Source organism: Lissotriton helveticus, chromosome 8, assembly GCF_964261635.1.
Source record: "Lissotriton helveticus chromosome 8, aLisHel1.1, whole genome shotgun sequence".
NCBI lineage: Eukaryota > Metazoa > Chordata > Amphibia > Caudata > Salamandridae > Lissotriton > Lissotriton helveticus.
The window spans coordinates 1,531,362,886-1,531,388,347 of record NC_136069.1 but is presented as its reverse complement, the minus strand read 5'-3'; the positions used below and the strand labels follow the sequence as shown (position 1 = coordinate 1,531,388,347).

Genomic DNA, 25,462 nt, shown 5'->3' with positions numbered 1-25,462 from the left:
TATGATAACACTTAAAGACAGTTGAAGACAAATTGACAGACAGTGGGTATATATACAAAATACATGGAACAACCCAAAACCAGCTTGGCCTACCCCTCCCCCCCTCGAAATACATGTAAACGTCCCCTAAGAAGTGCATGGACACATTAAAAAACCCAAGAAATTTAAATAAACAACAAAACAAAAAACAAAAACAAAAAAAACATTTAAAAAATACACACAACTTATGTCTGTTCATTGTCCATCCACTGGGCTAAGTTTAGAGGAAGAGGTTCTCTATAGATTTCTGTGTGAACTCCTATGATGTTAGTGAATCTTCTGAAAATCATTAATCTATGCAAATTGATGAAGGATATATATGATGTGTAGTTTTCTGAATTTCTAACTTTTGTTCATAAACTGAGACTTGAAAAATATGGGCTTCTAGAACTCTACTCTAAAACTGGTCAGTGGCGAAATTGTTGATTACGGAACCTAAGATTATATTATTTCAAATCCTTTTTTCTTATATTGCACTTATATGCAATGTAATATGAGACATAAAAAGGTTTAGTGTATTGTTGCAATCCTTTGTTTCTTACCCCGTTCAGGATCAGTCAGCCAGGCCCATATGCCATACCACTTTAGGCAAAGCTTATGCTGCAATAAGACCGTTTTTGCACTCTGCTGTTCACTGGAGAAAGACCTGAGCTATATCAAGTTACTAACACTAACATAGACCAATGATTCCTTTTTCACAAAGCCATTTTGGAGCACTAAACGTATTACGCTTAACCCTTTGGGTGCTGGTGACGGAACCACTCCGTCACCAGCCTCGGACGTGCTGTGCTAATGACGGAGTGGTCCGTCACGGCCCCGCCGCCACGCCTGCGTGGCAGCGATTTCACGCCTGCGCTCAACGTTCTATTGAGCGGGCGGGGCCATGACGGAACCACTCCGTCACAAGCACAGCACGCCCGAGGCTCGTGACGGAGTGGTTCCGTCACGAGCATGGCGGCGCCGCGCGCCCCCCCCTAGCGCTGCGGCGGAATTACCGCCGCAGCCAAGGGGTTGAAGCACTTTCATATGTGGGTATTTTTGTCTATGTCATTTTGCTCCAAACATCTACAATTGAAATAGTCAGGGAATCATTATATACAATTAACTCAAATAAAAACGACTGTCCCATCTTTGCACTTTTATTGATAGGTATTTGGATGCTTCTTGGCTAATTCCCAAAGGCAATTGAAGGTGTGTGAAAGAGTACACCTTAGTCTACTTCCCATACTAATAAATGCTTTTGTGAATCAGCCATTAGATTCCTGGCATCATTTTGCATTCACATATCATTTTCCAAGCCATTGGTTTCCAGGCGTATGACTGAAAGTCTAATCCAATGTCTGCCTTACCCAACCCATGGGTTTAGGGCTATAATAAAAGTAAGATTTACACTTTATATTTTTATTTTCTTGTTGAATGCCTTATCCAACGCTTTCATGACCATTGGGGTGTTTGGGGCTCCTTCCCCATGTAAAGCAAGTTATATCTACTTTTTGTAGGTTTAAATATTCATTTATTTCTGTGGGTGCAGGAAAGATTTTGTGAGTCCTCACAAAGTACTGCTTTGTGTGTGTACTCAAAACGTGCGCACTTGCTCCCCACCACACATGCTGAAATAAAAATTCTGCCTCCGCACATTTTCATCTAAATATGTGTAATTCTGACCAGAAATCCTGATAATGGGGGAGGCGAGGTACTTATTCCGAAAGGCATTTTTGAGTATGTAAAGTAGTACTAATATAGTACTGTTTTACATACTCATACATACAAAATAGCCCCAAAACATCTAAAATGGGAATATTCATATACTTAGTCAAAATAGAAAAGACTTTGCCCTCTTTGTACTTTTACTAATAGGGAGTTGGATGTTTTTGAGCTGATTTAGCAAAGGAAATAATATACAAAAGGGAGTGCTTAGAAAGTCCAATGTTTTAATAAGCGTTAATTTAGTTGAATATTAATCCAAATTTGTTCAATCACATCCATTCTCCTGATAGATCCGATATAATGCTGGAGTCATGTACTGGTTTTCAAAAAATAATTTTTCTTTATTCTTCACAACATCAAAACTGCAGCCCAGCCAACGCTTTTCATCCCGATAAGGGACTTCATCGGGGTTTACAGATTTGTTCGTATTCCCTAATGGATAGTGTACACCTGAGATAGGAAGAGGGGACTGAAAAGCTATAACACCAAATGTTTTGAAGAATTCCTTATTGATTCCTTCCGGAAACATGTAATCCAGAGAATCGAGAGGGGTGGGTATCAATATTCCCATTGGGACCTGCAAGGTTCAAGAGAAGAACTCAACATACCATCCACGCAAAGCTTCTTTGTGTCGTGATTTTGAACTCTTAGGGGCCGAATACAATCCCTTTTGGAAAGCATTACTACCGAATCGGTTCCGGAATGCTTTCTGGACGACTTGGATCGGGGGAGTCCAAACGAGCGGTTTGGATGCAAACAGATGCTTCTGGATACGATTCGGTCGGACTCCCATTGCCTTCAATGGGAGCCTGTGTTCAGAATGAGAGCACAGGCTCTCAATGAAGAAAGGGGTGGTTGGGGAAAGCCTTGCACCCTGTGGCAGGCACCATGGGTGCCTGGTTGGAAAGGGGGGTCCCTTGGGTCCCCCCTTAGGCCCGATTTGGAGGGCCCCTGGTGAAGGTGATTACGACAGCCAATTCATTAAGGAGAAACCGATTTGGAACGGCGGTCCGAATCTTTCATCATACTCGCTCGTTTGGAAAACGAGTTCATAGAGCTCCATGAATTGGATCTGAAGGGCTCGACCTGTACGAATGCCTTTCAGAACCAATTCGGACAGCCCAAATGATTTTCCAGGCATTGTAATCGGTTGATCGGAACTGGGTACGAATCGGTCGTAAACAAGGGTTCCGTATCAGATTCAGCAAGCCCGAGTCCGATTCGGAGCCCTTCCTAACGTGATCGTAATCAGCCCCTTAGTAAGAACATTGGACTTCCTAAGCACTCCCTTTGTATATTGTTTTTCATTATGGCTTATGGTTTCGGAGCAGCAGTATGACCATTAGAAGGCTGAGTGTCAGTGTTGATTTAATTATAATATGAACACCTGTGCAGTCAGTTAGAGCAAATACTGCTCTTGTCTGGACTTACAAAGGGAAATGTTCATCACTGATATCCACATGCATAGAATTTATACTACACCTAGGAGATCTCTGCATCGATGGTTGTTAGAACTGTCAATCACATGGTGGTCTTCCACTAACCTTTTGTCTTCACTTTCCTATTTTTCTGATTTCGGTTTTGTTGGCTTTATGACTCTGTGCACTTTACCACTGCTAACCAGTACTAAATTGTGTGCTCACTCCCTAAAACATGGTAACATTTGTTTACACCTAATTGAGATTTACTTATAAGTCCCTAAAAAAAAGTGGTATACAATATACTTAGGGCCTGTAAATTAAATGTTACTAATTGGCCTGCAGTACTTATTGTGCACCCCACTTAAGTAGCCCTGTGAAACATGTCTCAGGCCTGCCACTGCAGCATGCCAGCAGTTTTAAACTGCCAATTCAACTTGTCACAATAACCCCTTTGCCAAGCCTAAAAGTAATTTTTAATACATATACATCAGCCCTAAGGTGGGCCCTTAACAGCGCATAGGGCAAGGTGCATTGCAATTAAAATGTTAGACATGTACTTTTAAGGCTTCCATGTCTTGGTAAAGAAAAACTCACAAATGTATTTTTTCACTACTGTGAGGCCTACCGCACCCATAGGATAACATTATTACATTTAAGTCATAACGTTTGATTGGGAGCAGGTAGGAAAGTAAAGTTTGGTGTCTGAGAAACTATAATTTAAAATCCTCTTTATTGGTAAAGTCAGACATTGAGCCACATTTCGAAAAAAGCCACTTATAGAATGTTGGCCTGTTTCTGGGCACGTGACTAGGTAGGTGTGGGTGGCAGTTAGCCCTTATATTTTCCTCCCAGATAGCCACACAAGAGAGGGACAAGATGTGCCTGAATGGGCCATCAGTGGCCAGGATGGGGCGAAGCTGTGCACAGCCCCACTTACACATCAATAGACTGGGCTCTGCTCACACAAAAAGAACTTCAAGCTAGCCATTTGTACCTGTAGCCAGACGGGAGCCAGGACAGGGAGGCAGGAAATTCCAGTCACTTCTGGTGCGAGGAAGCCTCCAGAGGTTTCTTCCACTTTAACTAAGGCACCAGAGATAAAAAGGGGACATTCGGACCAACTCTTCAGATCACGTCTGGACCTGTGGAAGAGTCAGAAGAAAGACTGCTCTGCTGCTCTTCTGCAAGAAGGTCTGCTCTGCTGCCCTGCTGCTCTGCTGCTGGCCTGCTGCCTGAGTAATGGACTGGCCTCTTGAAACCAGTACCACCACAGTAACTCTAAGGGCTAGTTGACTTCTGTGAGTCCTTATCCTCAAGGGTAGCCTCCTCAATACTGAATCCTTAGAAAGTGCTCTGCCAGCCCAGCTGTGGTCCCCATCACAACCAACTCAGAGTGCTGCAACCCAACGCAGCCAACTCAGCTCCTCATCAGAACCGATGCATCACGTCACAACTCATATCGCAGCCCTCACAGCTCATCAGAACCGATGCAGTATGATGCAGCTGAACTCGGCACCCCGCATCGCAGCCCTCTCAGCTCCTCATCAGAACTGACACAGCATAATGTAACTTGACGCTACTGGGCGCAGGACGTGTAAGGATATATGGTTTACCTTTATTAGAGACAGTCACTAAATACAGCTTTCCTTTTTTCAGTTCTTAAAATAATCCACCCGCACTCTCCTCTTTCTTGTGCTCAGTGATTATGAACGTTGCTATCTCCAAATGCCAATAGTAATAATCATACTATTGCTGCTGCTGGTACTACACCAACTACTACTCTACTACTACTACTATTACTCCTACTACTACTACTACTAATAACACGAATAACAATAATAATGTGGTAGTAATTGTCAAAGTATGCTCTTGGGACATGCATTTTCTCTTTACTCAGTGTGACTGAGATAGTCTACTGTTGTCTGAGGGCTGCCCTAACTCAACAGATAGCTTAGACTGGGCTGAAATATCAGCGGCCCACACACGTCCTATAAACTTCTACCTGTAAGTAGTCCACCTTTCTGCTATGCTTCCCCTGAAAGAGTTTGATTCTTTGACTCTGGACAACTCACATATGGACCTCAGTAGTGTTGAGGTGCACTAAATAACTCCCAACTTTATGTGCCCTTTCCTAAAGCTCAAATTTTATTTTAAAACGATGAGATGCTTGGCCTTATGGTGAATAGGGTATTATGTATGTACAATCAACATTTAAAATATATGTATACAGAGAACGCTTTCTCCACTGAGGTCTAGAGCACAAACTGCAACATATCCTGCAAGCATGTCTGTGACTTCAAAAGAAAAAACATACAAGACATGCCTTTTAAAAGCATGATTTCTCAATAATGTGTAAGCCAGCAATAAATGTTTATTAAAGGGAGAAGAACGTTTAGTCACAGGGTGACCTCGTTTGGGCAAACAGATGAGGAGGGGTGTGGTAAGAATATATTTACTTAGAAGGTGATTTTTAACTTCATTACATAATTGCAGCCGGTTTTAGAGAGGATAACCCAGCATAGCTGCCAGCATACAATTGCTGTTGCTGGGCTGGTATCTCAGAGTGCTCTGTCTATAATATTCAGTGTTCTAGATGTCATGCTGGAAAAAGTAAATGTACATATTTTTCGAAATTTTTCCTAACCAAAGGAAGATTTGATTTGATCTATTGCACATTTTCCAAATGTTACTGGGATATACAGATGGAATAGATATCCTAACTTGTCCCCCCTCAGAGACAGAGTACATTTATAGAAATCTTTGAAGTCAACACTCAATGTACAGGTGGTGTGTAATGTATCATGCCTCATCCCTGACATAATGCCCTCATCACTGAAATATTAAAACATATTCCAGGAAGTGCATACGACTCCGAGTGATATATATATATATATATATATATATATATATATATATATATATATATATATATATATATATATATATATATATATATATATATATATATATTTATCTTTACATTCATATATATTATCTTTATACCTTTCTAGCTACTAAAGATGGCTAGTAGATTTGTTTTAATTAATATTTTGTAATTACAGATTTGAAAATATATCTTTGATAATACAGGTGACAGTGCATATTTCTTAAACTAACATTATTCTTTATTCGACAAACAATGTGAGAGTGGAAATACAATCAAGCACTTTGACGCCTCGTCAGGGGTAGTAAGTGCTATATAAATGCAATTACAATACACTAAAATACAATCATGTTCATATATAACCACGATCTGTAACAAAATGAACAATTGGTTTGCTGAAAAGGAGGTTTTGCTGTCTGCATAAGAGTGGGGGTGACCTGGAATATGAAACAACAACTTATTGTAAACTGAAAGCCATGTGTTCTATGTTGCAGAATGTTTGAATAAGAAAAGGCATCTCAGTGAATCAGTTTCTGATGACTCAGACTATGAACAGGAACATCTGCTTGGTCCTACTCCCTCAGGACAGGATGCTCCCAGAGCAGCTGAAGAATGTGCACGAAGGACTGATGTCACAAACAATTACTTTGAGATTATAATGACTAAGACATATGTTTTTTGATAACAGCATTAGTCGGTTGACATAATTAGAATATTTTTCTCTTAAATGTAACAATGTCTTTAAAGTCAATATAAACCAAATGTATGACATTGCTTTGTCTATGTAACACAAACTCCAAATATGGAACGACTGCTGAAAGAAGAGTGGAAAGGTGTTGGTAAACAGAAGGAGTTATGTATAAATGAGCAGGCATTTATTTTATGCCCACTAGGGGCACTGAAGCAGACACCAGGAGACAGAACCAAAACCAGAAATTCAATGGGAGCTAGATTTATTAAGATATCTGGGAGTAATAATAATGCATACAAAACAATAATTGCACAGACTAAACTTGGATGGGCAACTCAGAGACATCAATATGTCTATGAATTTCTGGGCAACACTACCACCTTCCATTAGAAAGAGGATAGTGATAGCTAAGCTGGAAGTGTTACCTAGATTTCTACATCTATCTCACTATAGCATTTGCCCAGTTCCACAAACTGATCTCAGGAAGTTAAGGTCAGCTAGGATGAGGCTAGTCTGGGGAAGAAAAATAATCAGAGCAAAAATTGAGATACTGCAATGTGCATATGGCTAAGTTACGGGGGGTGGCTGGCGAATCTAGAGGCATATTACCAGGTTACCCAGTTGCAGTTTGCCATAGGTTCCTATGAGGAAGACAACTGTATAGATAGTGAGTAGCTACAAGGGATACCACCAAACAATGAGCTGGCAACAAGCTTGTTTGAAGCAAGCAGCATAAACCGGGATAGACCCCGCCTTATTTGCATGATGACTCAAGTATGGAAAATATTCCAACTACGATTGGGTAATACACTTCCCCGTGCACAGCAACCCCCAATATTGGAAATACCATATTTCGCACAAGTAGAATGAGAAGTAAGCATTGAGATATTGTTAACTGGGGGGATGTGCCTCAGCGAATGATTTGCATGAAATGGAGGTACTGGAATCACCAGAGAAAGAAGTAGAAGTTGTTTTGGTTAGCGAATGGACAGTTTTAATAATATTATGCGATCTGCAGAGTCACGCGAAAGATATGGGGAATGCTGCAAGAGGTAACAAGAAGCTGGTATACACTAAAGTTGATACTTAAGCCAGGCCAAGGTAGAGCAATTATACCCAGACTCCACACATCAACATGAAAGGATAACCCAAATCCCAGACAAAATCTCAACAAAAATGGGCAACTAATTGTATCGCCGATTCACTGAGAAAATGTCGGAAAATCCCTCACACTTAAAGGCTGACAGCCAATAAAAAGATTCAGACATAAATAACAAATATGTCCTACATTAAGAGTTGTATGCTCTAAGTGCAATCAAATAGATGCAATGTATTACTATTTCACAAGGGATTGCCGGAGAGAGTACATGACTATTGGAAAGGGGTGTTAGATATAACAAAATATACATACAGGACTATCATTACAACCATAAACAAATTTCTTAGGTATAGGAGACACTCAAACCAAAAACAAGACCAAGAAAATTCATACACTTCATACTCCTGCTTGCTAAAAGCTATACATTGGTTAAGCCCTAAAACAACAGAGAAGGACAATTGAGAAATTGATCAATGAAGAAGATTGACTCATAATTCATAACAATGTTCACAACCTTCGACTATAAAGATTTATGATGTAAAATTGTTGACTGTACAATAATAAACACTGAATAAAAATATTTTTTTAATGTATTGAAAGTTTTAATTGGCCACTTAATCTATTCCATCTAGTTCAGAAATATTGTCTGACTGTGCTTATAAAAAGTGTCCCATTAGGTGAAGATGTTCTATTATTAACTGCATGTGGTGATATTGTGACATTTATAACGTCAAGAAAAGCATGCAGATGTGGAGTTATGAATGGAAATCTACATTTAGCTATACATACTTACCTTGATTATACAGAGGTAGTAGATATTCTGCAGTAGATATTCTTGTAGGTCAAGGTGTCTGACCTCAATATATAATCCTGTATGGCCTAAATTTACTAAATTCACCTAGGCCTTGATTGCACCAGGTACAGGTCAAATTATGTTTTGTCCAACCCAACATGGACCAGACACATGATTGACAGCACCAGAGGTGTGCCCAACATGCATAAAATGATATGAGAGGGTGGGGCAGAATTATAATTTTGCCTGTTTGACAAAAATCCAGCAATAACCTCCATACTTAATTTGTGTTTCTCTGGAGAAGCCTAGTACACAAAGCCTCCATGTGCTTCAAGATATGAGTGAATAATATATTTGTATTATGTTTCTTGCTCATAAAATCAGTATTCTTTTGTATGCAGCACATAGTGTAGAAGTAGTCTTTTGATTTCTAATAATTACACCAACTTGATAAATTGAAAAGAATGACATTAATAACCATATTTGACATTCATATTGTATGCCTCAGGTTTCTGGCAAAATATTAGGACAATTCTAATGTCTCTGTCAGGAAATCAACATTTGGCCAACTCAAGTCAATCAATCAATCAATCAATATTAAGCTTTATTCAACCATGATAATAAAAGTCAAAAAAGTACAAAACATATTCAGTTAATATAGAATTAAAAAGAAGAAGGATTTTTCAAATTCAATAAAAACAGAGCAATAAAATACCCAATTCACATGACATTAAAATGTTACGCCTTATAAAATAGTGCATAACAATTCCCACTTCACCGCCTAATGGGGGACCTCCAAGACCTCAAATGACATACTTTTCCTTAGCCAAAGGACCTTTTTCAGAAAGTTAGATACCCTCCAGGCCACGTGCTTGTTCTCTAGTAGTTGTAAGCAAACAAGCGCTGGGCGACATTGCCTAAGGCCTTGTTGTCTTAGAAGAGGCAGTAGCCAAACTTTCTTTAGTTCTGAAAACAGCTTACAGAAACTAATTAAGTGGATAGTCTACTGCTCTGAGTGGGAGTCTCACGGGCACGGGAGCAGGAGCCTTGACCAGTGGTTCATTTTGGGTATTGACGCTAGTCTGTGAACAGTGCCCAGTCTGAATCTTGTCAGATGCATTCTATCATAGCCACTTGGAGCAAAGTATAAATAAGGTTCCATACCCAATGAACTGAGCCTTAACTGTTGTTGCATAGCTGTGGGTGTAAGGATGTCATCTGCTTCTCTTAAGGAGCCAAATAGTTCGAGGCCCTCTTTCTTCAAAGCTTTTCTGGAGGTCCGGACTATGGTGCTTGGATTTGTAAAATAATCTGGGTGTCCTAGATCATTCAAAAATCTATGAACAAACCTGAGCCAGGGGATTTTTAGCGCCCCCTCCAGCTTAATGCAATCGCGCAGGATATCTCTATTTAGCCAAAGTCGGATAGACTATGTCCTTTGTAGCCTAAACTTGTGGCAGTTGGTATGCAACATGGAAATTGAGGGCAGATTGGAGAGTGATCACAATCCTCTCTGTGTGACCCATAACTGGTGGTTGGCCACAACAGGGAATCCCCAACCGACCGATGGTCCACTACCTGTTATGGCCAATGACATGCGCAGACTTAACTGGCTGAGTGTATTGGCTAATGCAGAATCTATGGCATTTATAAGTTCTGAGGTGGACATTGCAATCACCGCTATGGAGTCCAGAGGCCCCGCAAGTCAAATAGCAAACAACCACCCAAACTAGCCAAGTGGTTTAATCATCAGTGCAGGGAAGCCAGGTTAAGCTTGGGTAGTGCGATTAGGAAAAGGGACAGGGAAGCGATTAGTAGTGCTAGGAAGCACTACAGGGCTAGCCTATCCCTAGCAAAGAAAACATGGGACGAAAAGCATTGGGCCGAATTAAAGGAGGCTTCGGGGGCCAAGGACTCCAGGTTATTCTGGAATATTGTTAAGTGGGGTAGAGTTGGAACTCCAGATAAACTCGATAACAATGTCGCTGAGGGTGCCTGGGTTGATCATTTCAAACCCCAATATGCTGAGACTGCAGAGTTTAAGGATGTGGAAGCAATTTCAGCTGTATTCCCTATTGAGAATTTATTTACCCTTAAGGAAACCGAAGTCGCAATATGCACTGCCGCCGGGGGAAGGGCCCCGGGTTTGGATGGTGTACCCTCTGATGTCTTTTTAAATGATAAGGCGAGGTGGGTCAGATATATATTCCTTTTGGGAAATGCTATTGCAAAGGGAACAACTGTCCCTGAACTATGGAAGGGAGCGACCATCATACCCATATACAAAAAAGGGGATCGGTCTCTCCCGGTTAATTACAGGCCGATAAGCTTGATTGCCACAGTCCAAAAAATTGTAGGGAGGATGGTGGTAAATAAACTAATGGATTGGGTTGACGAGAATAATGCCTTGTCCCCCTATCAGGCTGGTTTTCGGCGGGCTACTAGCACAGTCGACCAGGTGTTTCGCTTTGCTCTGTTACAGTGGGGGACGGTGGTGCTTGGTGAAGGCAGCCTGTATGTTGCTTTTGTTGACCTGCGGGCTGCCTTCGACCTGGTCCCAAGGAGAAAGCTCTGGGCAGTTTTGAGCGAAATAGGTCTTCCTGCAGAGCTACTTACCCTGATAATGAGGCTGCACGAGTGTAACTTCGCCAAAGTCCAATGGGGCATGAATGGCGAATCCTCTGCTGACTTCCCGGTTGAACGTGGAGTGCGACAGGGGTGCGCAATGGCTCCCCTGCTCTTTTCTTTATTCATTAATGGGATAGTGGCTCGGATGCTGGACGCCAGTGTAGACGCGCCTTCATTGGCGGGCCTCAGGGTTCCGATCCTGATGTTCGCCGACGACACGCTAATTCTATCCAAAACTCCAGCCGGCCTGCAGCGAGCTCTGAATATTTTTGATCTCTTCTGCAGGGAGCATGGCCTGGAAGTCAACGTGGGTAAGACCAAGTTGATGGCCTTTACATCAAAACGTAAACCCCGGCCAAAAATATTCCTGAACAATTGTCAGCTTGAGGTGGTTACTGTATTTACCTACCTTGGGATACAGATAGCAAACGCCTCGAGATGGTCGCAGCACATAGATAAGGCGGTTCTGAGGCACCAACAGATCTCGGGGACACTTCGGGTGGAACACAAAAAATCAAAGACCAAACCAATAAAACCCGTCTTGGCTGTATATGAAGCCAAGGCTCTTGGGTCTGCCCTTAATGGGGCAGAGCTGTGGGGATTTGGGAAGCTCCTCCCCTTGCAGATATCCGAGAATAGGTTTTTTAGGGGAATTATAGGACTCCCCCAGAGTACACCACTTATTCCACTTGGTCTTGATCTAGGGAGAAGATCAGTTAGTGACTTGGCGAGGTTGTGCTCGATTCTCTATTGGAGACGCCTCTGGACTACCCCGGAGATTCGGCATTATGCAGAGGGGTTCTTGGCCATAATCAATGCTGATTCTTTCCACAAAATAGTTTGGTTAAAAAATCTCAGGACTGCCCTAGGCGATCTTGGCCTCTCAAATCTATGGGATAATCCATCTGGGGAACCCTTCCCAAGCAAAAATACCATGAAAGACCTATACTGGGACTGGGTAGCTAGAAGACTCTGGAACAAAATCAGATATGACTCCATGACGGGGCGTTTTTGGGAAGTTAAGTTGCATCCTGCCTTAGAACCATATTGGGACAGCATTACTAATCCCGGAGATAGGAAGCTCTTCTTCCAGTTAAGATCAGGTGCCCTTCCTTTGAGATCATTGACAGGCAGGTGGAGGAATTCCTCCAATTCTTGCTGCCCAGCCTGTGGTGTAGCAAACGAAAGTATAGGCCACTTTCTATTTATGTGTACATCCTACACCACCCCGAGAAAAGTCTGGCTAGCCCCTGTCTGTAGAAACTTAGGGGCATCTAGGGGTGTCGAGGCACTACGAATATTTTGCACCTCCACCGACATGCCCGTTGTCTTGGCAACAGCAAACTACCTGGGGTGGGCATGGTCTATTAGACAGAGGGCAATTCTCGCTAAAGCAAATTGATTGGGGTTTTTTTGTGGTTTTTGTGTAACCATGCATCAAAGTTCTTTTATTATTGTCTATGTCTGCACAATTAAAAAAAAAAATGTTTTGTACAATTAGGATGCAATTTTTTAAATGATGTATTTTAAATGTATGTTTGTGCTTTTATGAGTATAACTCTCGAATAAAGCTTTGATGACTGACTGACTATTTATATGGGTCTGTTCACTGTTCACATATCCTGTGCCATAAAAGTATTGGCTCCAATTTGATAAGGTCCATTATATAAGGCAAGCCCAATTTCTCATGTCACACAAATGAAGACGTGCCCTGGGGAACTGAAAGGATGGACCACAGGAAAGCATTTTCCACCATTTGTAGGGGGAGGGAATTGAGAAAAAACCCACACCCCCGCCCCATACAATAAACATTTGGCCAACTGAAGTCAAACATTGGCATTTTCATCAAGCTGTAAGAACTTCTACAGAATTTGCAAATTCAGAATTATGAATGACATCAATTACTATGGTGATCAGTACAGCTACAAACGTAGGAACAGAGAAAATTTGATTTCATTGAGTTGAAGAGATGGTGCACGTAGAGAACAGAACCCTCCTGGTTGATATATCGACTCGTCCTTGATACTAAATACGTGCTTTGATCATTCATTTATTGATTTGTTAAGACCTGAATGTTATCCCATTGGGAGAGGTCAAGAGAAGAAATAGACTACTGATAGGGAAGAACACAAATAATCGAAAATATTTATGAGCAAGACTTGTTTAGATTCTCATGAAGTAAAGCTAAGTGCAGTTTATGTATATACATGTGTGCACCTCTCAGTTTTCTGTCAAATCACCTGAATGTTGATACAAATCATGTGTAATATACACATTAAATACATTATCCAAGTATATCAATGACATTTTGAACAAATGGTGACTCGCTGATTTTCCTCAGCCTATGACTGCATTATGCTGCAATGCATACATTCTGCTTGCACATTTTGGAAAAATCTGCCACTTTTATAGTACTACTTTATTACAAAACATAGCTCTCTTATATGCCACCCTTCCCACATGCATATTGCTAATTAAGCATTGACAGGTGCAGTTCTCTTCACATACTCTACAACTCTCGAAAGGTTCACCTGAGTACATTTGCAGCTTGGATGTTTGTTTGAAGAGCACAACCATTTGGAAGTGAAAAGCACTCCTAAATGGTTGTGAGCATCTGAAAAAATGACCACTTTGTGGGTGTGAGTTAAATTTCCGTATCCAAGAACATATCACAATTTTGAAGGAATGAATTAATTAATATATATAGAGCCACTTCTTTCACCCAACAGGGCATCTTGACGCTAACATAAATTTAGAACAGCATATGAGACCACTGAATAGGACAAAGGACAACAGAAGATAGATGTTTTCAAGTTTTTCAAAAGCCAATATGAGTGAAATGAACTTAAAATTCATGGCTAGATCATTCCACAAGTGAGGGTCTATACACCCAGTGATCTTCCACTGATTCGTAACATGCATACTAATATTTCCCAAACACTCCAAATGTTTCAAAATCTACGTATATGTGTAATACATGCATGTTTATCCTATATTACACACAGTTGCAGGACCAAGTTATCATGAGCACTTGACTATAGGATGCTGAGGGAAAAGTTTTCTAAATTGCCCAAAGGAAGTATAATCATTTTCTGGACACTCATGAACAGCATTTGTAACTGCAAAGCCACAATATGCCTACCTCATACACAGCCACACTGGAATTCTCATGTGTAGCAGAAATGCTCTTTGCTGACAAAGACATAGCTGTAGATCTCGTACTTTTGCCATCAGAGTCACTCATGCTATCGAGGTTGATTTTCTGCAAAAAAAATTACAAAATGTAAATGGTAACAACATTTTTTATTTTAACTGATCAGCTATTTATCATTTTTTTCTAGAACCTCAGATGATGCTTGTGATTAGTGCTTCTCAGCCTGGTTCAGACGGTGTGCCCTGGGATTATCAAGGTAGAAATTAAGATGGCACCAAATACTGTAGACACAATATCGAAGGACAAACTGTCGAAAGATAAGTATGTGTAGATTGTATATACCTAACTAGATTGTCAATATCAATAAATATCTTCAAGATGCACAGATGTGGAGTTAAGCATAGTAAATCTATATTTCTCCTACATACACTTAAATGTTGAACTTTTGTCCCTGGATATTTGGCCCACTATATTGGTATATCTCAATATTCCTAGAGTCCATATTCGCGGTGTAAAATCCTATTTAAGGTTTCAACTATGCATAGGCAGCTGTGTTTTAAATATTTCTGATATTCACTAGAAAAGCCTAAAGTATACCCTTAACAAGTCCATGCATGTTCTTGTTTATCCTTATTGCCATGGACGTACACATTTAAATAAATAGGTTTGTCTGAGCATTGCCACACATCTGTGCCTCTGTGTAGGTGCTTCAGACAGTAATATTTCTAAATCAAGAAATCAGGACGTGTTGTCTGAGGCATGGCTACCATTGGTGCAGCAGGCACTGGGGCCTTTCAGGTGTGAGGGGACCACTGTACCACAATTATTGGTGTTTTTACTACCAAACTGTTGGATGGAGGGTTCATTTTCTTTGTTTGCATAAGACATCTTTGTTACACCACTGCATGTTACATGTCCAAAGAAACCATGAAATCTCTGATCTTTTAATCTTCTATTAGCTGTCTTAGAAATGGAACACATTCTTTACACATGTGTTAGTTGTATGTTTCAATAAGGTTCTCCTTAACAATGTACTTACCTTTATGCTTAACTTTGGGTTGATGAACGTGAGGTCATCCTGGCTTAATAAAATTCTATTTGGCCCCTTCACCAACTGAATCTGCCGAATACTATGCCTGAAAGAGAGTGAATACTCATCAAACTGTGTAATAATCAGAGAATTTCAGGGTTTATAGTAAGACAGAGAATGCAAGATACTGCTCACCACTTTCACCACCTCTAATCAATTGCTTCATCTGTCTATATTCTGAGGCTAGATTCGCAAAGCCACTTGAACTCTTACATCTAGAGACCAGCTCAAAAAGCTGGATTTATGCCTGCAGGGTATTCATAAAAGGATATCTTGGACCCGCATACACTTTTACTTATAAAGAATATTACCCAATACTGGTGTAATTTGGTTAGAAGCAAGTCCTGTGCAAGGGGCGGAAAATAGGCATTCCACGCTGTAGTATGCCTCACTTTTTGGACATTCACAACTTTTTCACAGAGGAAACCATTTAAGATTTTCCCCTGGGCAAGGGATAGAATTAATCATTTTCTAGAGTAGGAAAGGAAATGCAACACCTATAAACTTTCTAAAGGTGTATAGAGGAAAGTGTTTACCCAAGGTAAACCTATTTTCTCAATAAATAAAAATAAATTGCATAGCTTCTCATAATGTAGATTTGTATTTTGTGTCTAAATATGCATTAGAAAAATCTAAGATATACACAAACATGAAGTCACAGACTTCCTCAGTAGTGCACCTAGAACCCTGCAAATGGGGCAGCTATCCAGGAATACAACTGCAAACATTTGTGAGTTGAGTACCAAAACCTAGTAAAACAATGTCCATTGGAAGCACAAAATTCAACATGTAGATTTACAATTTTTTGTGTCAATGAACAATTCTTCTTAACTCTGGCGGGCAGCATTTGGTGAGCTCAACATGCTGTAAAATTATCTTCAGTTTTTATCAGATTCACACCAACAGAGGTGATTTCTGTGCATAACAAATCAAAGTTTCTCTTTAATGAGAAGGAATTTTTTTGCTTCCACTAAAGATGAGCCATACGCATGTGTTCTAACTCGATTTGTATTGGGACTTCAAAAAAGGCCTTATTGCTGTATTTCTTCTAATGTTGTATGTCAAGATATCACTGGAAAAAATATTTTACACAATTTCCTCCCATTGGGTGGAGATTTTTTATTGTTAGCTCCAATTCGATGATACTTTTGTAAATGATATTTAGGGCACAGTGTTTCTTTCAGGCCATATTTTAGGTACAATATTCAGGTACCACGCCACTTTGAAAGCCTATTGCAAAAATGTATGCGCATGGCCTGATTTGTGGGTGTGCAAAATAACATCGGTATGAAGGTTATTACCATATTTAGTTGAAAGAAGAGAGGATTTTGACTAGAAATGATATGCAATCACTGGCAAAACAGTATAACAAAAGCTTGCTTTTGAAATGCGAGAGCCAAGCTATTTGCTTTGCAAATGCTTGTTTTCTTTAGCATTTCCATAAAAGTATTACACAATGAAAAATGTTCACTAGTGTATAATGATTCATTTCATTTACATTTTAGCAGCTTAAACAGCAACACATTCTCAGATGTTTTGGAGGGAAAATAACTTGCAAATCAACTTTTTGCTAGACAGCAAAAGTTGCTATGGTGTGAAGACTTTGTCAAAGGTTAAATTGGACAAAAGATTCGTAAGTTTGCAACTTCATGACATGCAAGACTTATGGATTTGCTTGTTCATACTAAAAGAATTAAAAAAATGTATACGTCTACCAAACAGAAAGTGAGTAAGATCAATTGTTGTTCTTCGAGTTTGAATTACTTTTAATGTTCTTGTATGTGTCTTGAGTATTCAAGCACCCCCCTGACTTAATGAATTATATTTGAACTGAAACTGTATTTGAACATCAAAAGGCATTACTAGATCTGAAACTGCATTCCTGAATTTGAAAAAAAATACATCAAGTGCACAATTGTGGATTTATTTGCACATTGGAGGATTTGAGTGCGCAGTTAGGGATGGATTTGATCAGTGGCGGCTCGCAGAGGGAGTGCTGCGGGCGGTAGGGCACGGGAGGGGCGGGGGGGAGGGGGTAGTGGACCCTGACGTCCGGCGGAACGAAGTAAGGTAAGAAAATAAATAAATAAAACACTTTACCCTGCGTCCGCTGCATTGCCAACTCGGGGATGTTGTTAATGTTAATGTTAGTGAGATTTCTAAAGCGCCCAAATGCCCTGGGGTGTCTTGGCGCTATGGCACGCACAAGGTAAATTGTTTTATTTATTTATGTACTTACCTTACTCCGTTCCACCATATGTCGTAATTCATTACCCGCCCACCCTGACGCCCAACCAGACTCTCCCCCGCCCCAGTCCCCCCGCAGCACTCCCTCTCCGAGCCGCCACTGGATTTGAGAGACACATGCCTGTGCCTGATTCTCAAAGATTGGTTTTGTGAAGTCGTGCTTTAGTTTTTTAGTACTTCCATTTTTCTCTTTAATTTCGGGAGTAAGCCAGGAATGCACATAGTTTACTCCTTCAAGAGTATTTCAATATTAAGTCCTAGTAAAATATTTGCGAATTGGACACACAGATGCACTTTATTTTCTTATGGTGATGTACATAATATCATTTGAACTCTATCACAACATTGAATACTTAATTCAATTCAATTCTTTCTTTATTTGGTTCCACAATAAAACCTTAATATCACACAGTAAAAGCAGGATGGTTGATATATATTAACAATATATTTAAAACAGAGTGCACAATTAAAACCGCACAGTTAGTGTATTAACATTGAAATTGAAAACAAAATCACAAGTCTCGGTACACGCACGCACCCAATAGACATAGAAGTATGAGGCTGGAGGCACAGGCCTAAAAACAAAAACGTATGCAATGGTCCGCCATGTTAGTGGTAATGAGAGACGGCACTACTCTCACATATAGCTAAACCCAGGGCATGTCAACGGGACAGTAAAAAACATACAGATTAAAAGATAGTATGGACAGACATCCACAGCGTAGAATAACATATCAATAAAAAACATGATAGGCACCATCAGCAAGATATGGTCATAGCATAAAAATTAGGCAAGTGCTTCCTAATATTCACAGCAGCAGAAACAAAATGTATAATTGGTAATGCTATTAACTCATTGGGAACAGAATGAAGAAACAGCAAGGCATGCCTACACTGTCTAAATTCGAAAACACATGGTCTTATAAATGTCACTCTAGTAGGGTGGTAAAAGGTACAAAAGAAATCAAAGTCTATCATACATTGGGCTGGCAGTCTCACAGAAAGATAGACCCTCCTTTCCGTATTCCATTGGCCTCTCAATGGGTAAGCCACCAACAAATGGACAAAATTAAGATGAAACCTGGATTAAACAAACCTATGGTGGATCAATAAAATGACGCTCAGATACGGTTGCAAGCAGCACACCGGGGGAATAGATAGATATGAGACCATCAAGCACTTCAAGAGGTCGTATTGATCCCTCGCAGCCTGTCACCCCACGTAACGTGGCCTTTAATTCAACTTTTCAGCGATCACAGTTGAAACACCCCTCAATGGGTATAAAAGAAATATTTTAAAAAAATGAAAACACCTTTCTGATTTAGCTCAGCCAGAATGACTCAGTTGAGTGGCTGATGGAGAGGCAATCAGATACATCCCAACTCATTGCTGCTTCTAGCTTCATCCAGATTAAGTGCCACATATTATCCTCAATAAAAGGCAGGCCTAATTCGCTATGGGAGATGGAAGGAGGCGTGGATTGGGGAACCAAAAATATACGCCTCAGAATAATGTTCTCCGTGGTTTGCACTTTTTTCTACCCCTGAATACCCCCAAATACTTGACCCATCGGTAGCAGCTGACACAGCTTTGGCACTATACAAAGTGCACATTGCTTTCAGCCGAGGCTGGCAGGAAACCTAGAAACCACCTCAAAATTACCAAGCAAGTGCTGTGATTTGATTGTAACCTTGGGGTCCAGCTATCTTATTATCAAACAGAACACCCAGGTTGCTAAGCAAAACCCAGGATGCTGACCCTGTCAATACTAAAGGTTGACTTTTTGCAACATTGCTTCCCAATAATCATAACATAGGTTTATGAATATGTGTTACGTCTAAGCTTCCCATTAATTGAATGAAAGTATTTAAGAAAGACTGTAATGCATATGGTGTAAAGGACTATAAGGACAGCACCATCCGCATACATCAGTACAGGAATGAATCTCTTGCTAATCTTGTGTATGTCCAGAGGTGTCAAGCAAGGCCTTTTCCAGAAAAAAAAGGAGAAGGAGCCAAAACCTATCCTTGCCTAACCCCATGCCTGACAGCAAAACGTTTGAGACATTCACCACCTGGACCATAGCGAACCCTAGCAGAAGCACTAGATTCGATGTTGGACAATAGATGTATAAGTTCATGGCCAGCTCCCAAGGCAGCTAAAATAGTCCAACGCCCTTCTTGAATATCGGAACTATAACAGTGTTGCCCCAGGTCCTAGGTAGAAGAGCACTGCAAGCTGAATTAAATACATTAGCAAGTAACGGACCCCAGTCTAGTGACTCAGCAGAAAAAAAATCCGCCAGCACTCGATCCAAGCCTGGAGCTTTACCAGATCGGTTTGCAATAATGGCCTAATGCGTTTCTTCTACAGAAAAATTCAGACAAGAGTAACCAGCCCATATTTGTTCAATATTAGAAAAGCATCAGCAGCTAAGTCTGAGGCAAACATTTTCCCATAATGCTCAACCCAATCCTCCTTAGACACCAACAATGGTAGCGGTGGCAGGTCATCCATACTAAACAATGATGAGTTCACTGTGGACCACAATAGGGAGTCTTGAAACTAGCTGTCTTGAACAGAGCTAGGAGATGGTTAGTGCAGAAACAAAGAGAAGCGTTTTAAGCCCTTTCTGATAACAATTTCAGAAGGACAGCTTCTCAAGGCCAGAAGTAAGGCATTCCACAGTCTGGCCATCAAGTAGACAAATGATCAGCCATTTCTTCTAAAATGTGGGAAGTTTGAAACAATTTGTGGTTGTGGAATGCAATGAGTGGGCCTAAAAGGACAAGTTAATCCAGCGCTTAAGATATAGAGATCCTCTTAGATTGAAAAATCTAAAGGCAAAAATGAGGGCCTTGAACTGGATCCTTCCGTTGACCGGTAGCCAATGAAGTTGTTGCAAATGACTTGATATTGAACCCCAGAGGGGATTTTAAGGATCAGATGGGCAGCAGCATTTTGAATAATCTGACAGGGGGGAGTTCTCATCTCAGATGGCCACCAGGGGCTAGAGTCAGTGATAGGTTTGATACCAAAGATAAGAATCTCAGTTTTGTCTGATTGCAACAATAAGACATTGGTATTCATCCAGTCCAAGACAGATTTAAGACACAACTCAAAAGAGCTCAATGAGGAAGGAACAGTTTCATTAAACACCAGGCGAACTTAGGTGTCATCCGCATAGGAAATTACTCTAACTCCAAAAGACTCAACAATATTGATGGTCAAGGGAGACATGTATACATTAAAAAGGGTAAAGCTAAGAGCAGAACACTTAAGGACTCCGCAGTCGAGAGGTTTTGCTGCAGAGGTAAAAGGAGGTAGAAAAACTGCATGCATACGGTTGATGATGAAAAATGTAAACCATGATCAGTAATGCCCATGCCTTCCAGCCTCTCAAGCAGAATAGCATGAGAGACTATATCAAACGCTGCAGAAAGACAATAAAGGATCACCATAACCGGGGAATTTCATTGAAAATTTCCTCAAAAAGAGTGTAAGCTGTCCTTTTCTACCAACTTTGTCATAGTGGAAAGTAAATCTGGGATCAGCAGAGGGCTTCTTCAGTAGGGGGAGTAAAAGAGCATGCTTCCATCCAGAAGGGACCACCGCCTGAGCAAGAGATTCATTTAGCAGGCTATTGACAATGGGATTGACCACTGACACTGCCATTTTAAGAATGGTCGGGGCCAAGGGCCGAGCAGGGATCCTAACTTAGATTTGGCAAGATCGTTGGCAATTCTTCAAGACAGATGGGAGTAAAACAAGACAGATAGGGGGCAGATAAGGGGGGAGGAAGATTCAAGGAGGTAGAGGAAGGCTTCAGAAAAAGATCATACATGGCTTGAATCTTATTATGAAAGAAATACGAAAGGCCTTCACAAAGCTCCATCGAAGGCACAAAACTATCTTTAGGTGCCAGAGGGTGAAGAAAGGTACTAACCACCTTAAACAATTGTTTAGGATAATTATCTGCCTCCAAAAAATTGACAGGGCAATAAAAGCTTTATAAGCCATACAAATTGCTCCATGGTATTTCTTGAGAGCAGACTGATAAATCACTAACATAATCATCATAACTGGTTTTCCAATGCCAATTTATGCATATCACATAAAAACACTGAGCACCACAGTGGCCACCAATAAATGTTCAGAACAAAAAGAGGGCCCATCTGTGGCTTTCATGTCAACACCCTTACTTAGGAATCACGGCACAATATCAAGTGAACTGTTTGTTCGGAAAACATTTGCACCAAGGCACTTTCTTTTTATTTTGTCATTTGATATTATACAATGACTTTTGTAAAGTATTTTACCAGACACATTTATGGTTTTAATGAGAATTCTATATGATGATTTAAATATGTAATGATTGTTTTAACCTTCGTGTATGGTATTAATTAACTAAGACATGAATAAAATGTGATTCGATTTGCCTTATTTTTTCTCTTTTTTTTACCATCTTTCTTACTCTTGTCTTTTTTCTTTCCTTCTGTCTTGCCGTCTTTCTTCCTCTTGCCTTTTATTGCCTTTTTTCTTTCTTTCTTTCTTTCCTTTTTTCTTTTTTCTTGCCTTTTTTCTTTCTTTCTTTCTTTCGTTCTTTCTTTCTTTCTTTCTTTCTTAAAGGCAAGAGGCTGTCAAGGAGTGGCAGAATGATTGGTTTTTATTGAGATCTGTGTTAGCCACAACCTTTTGATTTGACCTAAATTATATGTATGACATAGTTACATATAGTGGGTTTCAACCATACTTCATCCAGTCATATGTGATTGTGTCCAGCATGCATTATGGGACAATGTGTCAGCCCACTTCAGCCATTGGCTGACTTCACTATGAGTTATGGCATGCTGCCCTTTCACAAGGAGAGCATCCACACAAAAAGTAGGTCCTTTTAGTGCCAGAGAATACCATGGTAATATGCGTTTTTTGAGACTCAAAAAACAAAAACATGTTTGCCCTTAGTCAGTGTTTTTGTTTAGATTGATAAAGCCCAGTAGCTTCCCATGCAATAAAGTTTGGCAAAAACCGTGACAAAAGAAGAATTGCCGAAAGGCTGGGGACCAAACCCAGATTTATTGTTTTTGTCTATGCTTGTAAGTATTGTAAGCATTGAGAACCAGGCAACCCAAGTTCGTGTAAAGGTGCAACATTTTAGTAATAGACATTCGCGGAGCACCCCCTGTTAGCGTAAGGGTTATTTCATTCTGAAAGGGAGGCAGACTGTTTTTCTGCATGACAGAGTTTAAAATGCTAAAATATGAGCTATGCTTCTCCGATATGGTGATATTCTTCTAGGATGTTTGTAATTCGTTGCCTGCCAGTGTAAGGTTCAATTCAACTTGAAAGGGAGGTTGTCCGTTTTTCTGCATGACAGAATTCAAAAGTTAGAATAGGAGCTATGCTTTTCCGTAAGGGTGTAATTCCTCTAGCATGTCTAAATTCGTTGACAATTTGCTTACATGAGCATAGAAACTTTAATATTAGCGATGCCCTTTAACATAGGTGAAATTTATTTAGCATGCCCAATCTGTATGAAAAACCATCCTTATGTTGTTGCTTTGTGATAAAGGGGCCTAAGTGTGTGTGCAAGTTACCTCAGAACCTTTAGAATATCCTGGCATCACCTACGGCATTCTGCCTTGTCGGTAATAGGAACGCATCATATGTCAATGTAGAACTGACACCCTTTGGGAGATAGTTTTGCCTCCTTTTTGATATATGAATGTTCTTCTTTTAGGTGGGGGCATTATAAAGATATATCATACCTTTATAAGATTGTGGCTCTGTGTAGCTACGGATAAACATTTCAAAGTAAGTAGAGTACGGTGTGTGTTTTAAAATAATGGACTGTAAATCTTGAAGGGGTTCTGAGGTTATATATTTCAAATTGTCTCTCCCCAGTGGTGGCGTCCCCTCCACACCTTTAGCTAAAGACAAGGCGAATTTAGAGATTACAGTCAGCCGCCTCCTTGCCTGTCAGTGATTACTTTAACATTCTACAGGTAAAGATTCCGTTGTTTACCAATCCATTTACTTTATGTAATAAAACTCGCTTAGGGTTGACAACAACAAATACCCTTTTCCTATTGTTATATCTTCCAGCATAAAAGCCATACGTATCCCTTTATCAATACAGTAGCAGAAATCTGGCTCTTTCTCTTCGTACAACAAATCAGGTAACTGTTGTTGTATATTGTGCCTTTTAACAGTAAGTACACCTGCCCTGCTTGAATTTGGTTAGGAGTATTAATATCTACCTCCTTCTAACAATAGATCGTGAAACAGGTCCCCATAAATTTGGATAAGTGCTGACAATTCCAAGCCTAGTTTCCTTGAAAGGTACTTTATCTATTCAGTTTTGTGCTAGTTTTATCAGTACTATAGGATGGTCTCGAACAAGTAAAAACGTTTTCTCACTTTGGTTTACAACCCGTAGGTCACACTTCACATGTATGGGCTATAAGGGTCACCTGGTGGTGTGAAGTTGTTAGAATTTTGAGTGTGTGTGCAGGTCCCCACTGTTGTCTCAAATGCAAATGAAATTGTACTTAGTTTTACAGGGCTTAATTACAAATTATGATTATTGTACATATTGTTGCAGATCTGCACCTCAGGTTTTGAGCTCCTATATCGCACCGTATCTGATTGGTCCTGAAGAAGGTGGCTCGTACTCCTGTTCCTTCCACCGAAACGCGTCAACCATCTCCCCTTTCTTTAAATCTAATGACTTTGATCATTAATTGGGCATCAGATTCAATGATATAGGATATATTTTTTGTTTGTGTAAAGGAATGGATGTTTAGGAAGAATGTATGTGTTGTGTGCGTGCGGCTCTTTACCTGTTTTGTGCATCATTTATTGAGCTAGTGTTAATATGAATCTGATTAACTACAGATATATTTGCACTGTTTCATTGTGGTGAAATCATATCTTTCAAAAAAAAGTTTTTATATGGAAAAGTATATAAGGGTTTTTATAAATGTTACAAGTGTAAAATGATGTTAAAAAAAGGAAAAAAAAGAATTTCTCTATTGTGAAATAAAGTAAAATGAGAAAAAAATTACAATTTGTGTAGATATTGTCAGTATATGCCCTGTGTTGGAGAGACTATTCCTACAATAAAAGTACCTATAGGTCAGGAGGGAGTAATTTTCAATTGGTTGTTTTCTTTCCCCTCTACTCTCTGACTTGAATGTAACTTCCAGAGGGGGTCCCTTTCACTTCACTATTCAGTATCGCGGTTTTTTAACTGTGGGATTCTATGTGCTAGTATTGGCATGTGCATTTGTTACAACGTGTTGGACCTTGATGAGACATTGATGTTGTGTGAGAGAATCACAGAGTGATTTATATGTTGGTGGTGGTTTCTATTTTCATAAACTTAGTGTCCCTTCTCCACCGTTGGTATTCCCATTGAGACTATTTCTAGACACTAGTAATCTATGATGGAAGGAATTAAAACCTTCGGGTTTTCGGATGAAGACTTCACAGCCCTGGTGGGTAGAGCCCTTACCAGTGATGTGATCCCAGTACAACAGAGTGAGAATGTGGAATGGACCAACCTTCTCAATATGAGGAAGAGATTGAAGCGCATGGAGTCCCATGCACACTACATGCTTCAATACTTAAGATCAGGAGTTATACCATCAGGCCTAAGGGTCAGGAATGTACCGGCCCTGTTTATAGAAGTCAGAAAGTTCCTGGAG

General features: G+C 40.1%; 1 protein-coding gene across 1 annotated transcript in view; it reads right to left on the bottom strand.

Annotated features, from left to right (window-relative positions):
• LOC144772039 (retinal guanylyl cyclase 2-like) overlaps nt 1–25,462 on the bottom strand; it is a 590,168-nt gene that overhangs the window by 271,217 nt on the left and 293,489 nt on the right. The window contains exons 5-6 of the mRNA XM_078656243.1: nt 15,456–15,552; nt 14,405–14,524 (exon numbers count right to left, since the gene is read on the bottom strand). Coding sequence (XP_078512369.1) covers nt 14,405–14,524; nt 15,456–15,552 — 217 coding nt within the window. The remainder of the gene's footprint in view (nt 1–14,404; nt 14,525–15,455; nt 15,553–25,462) is intronic.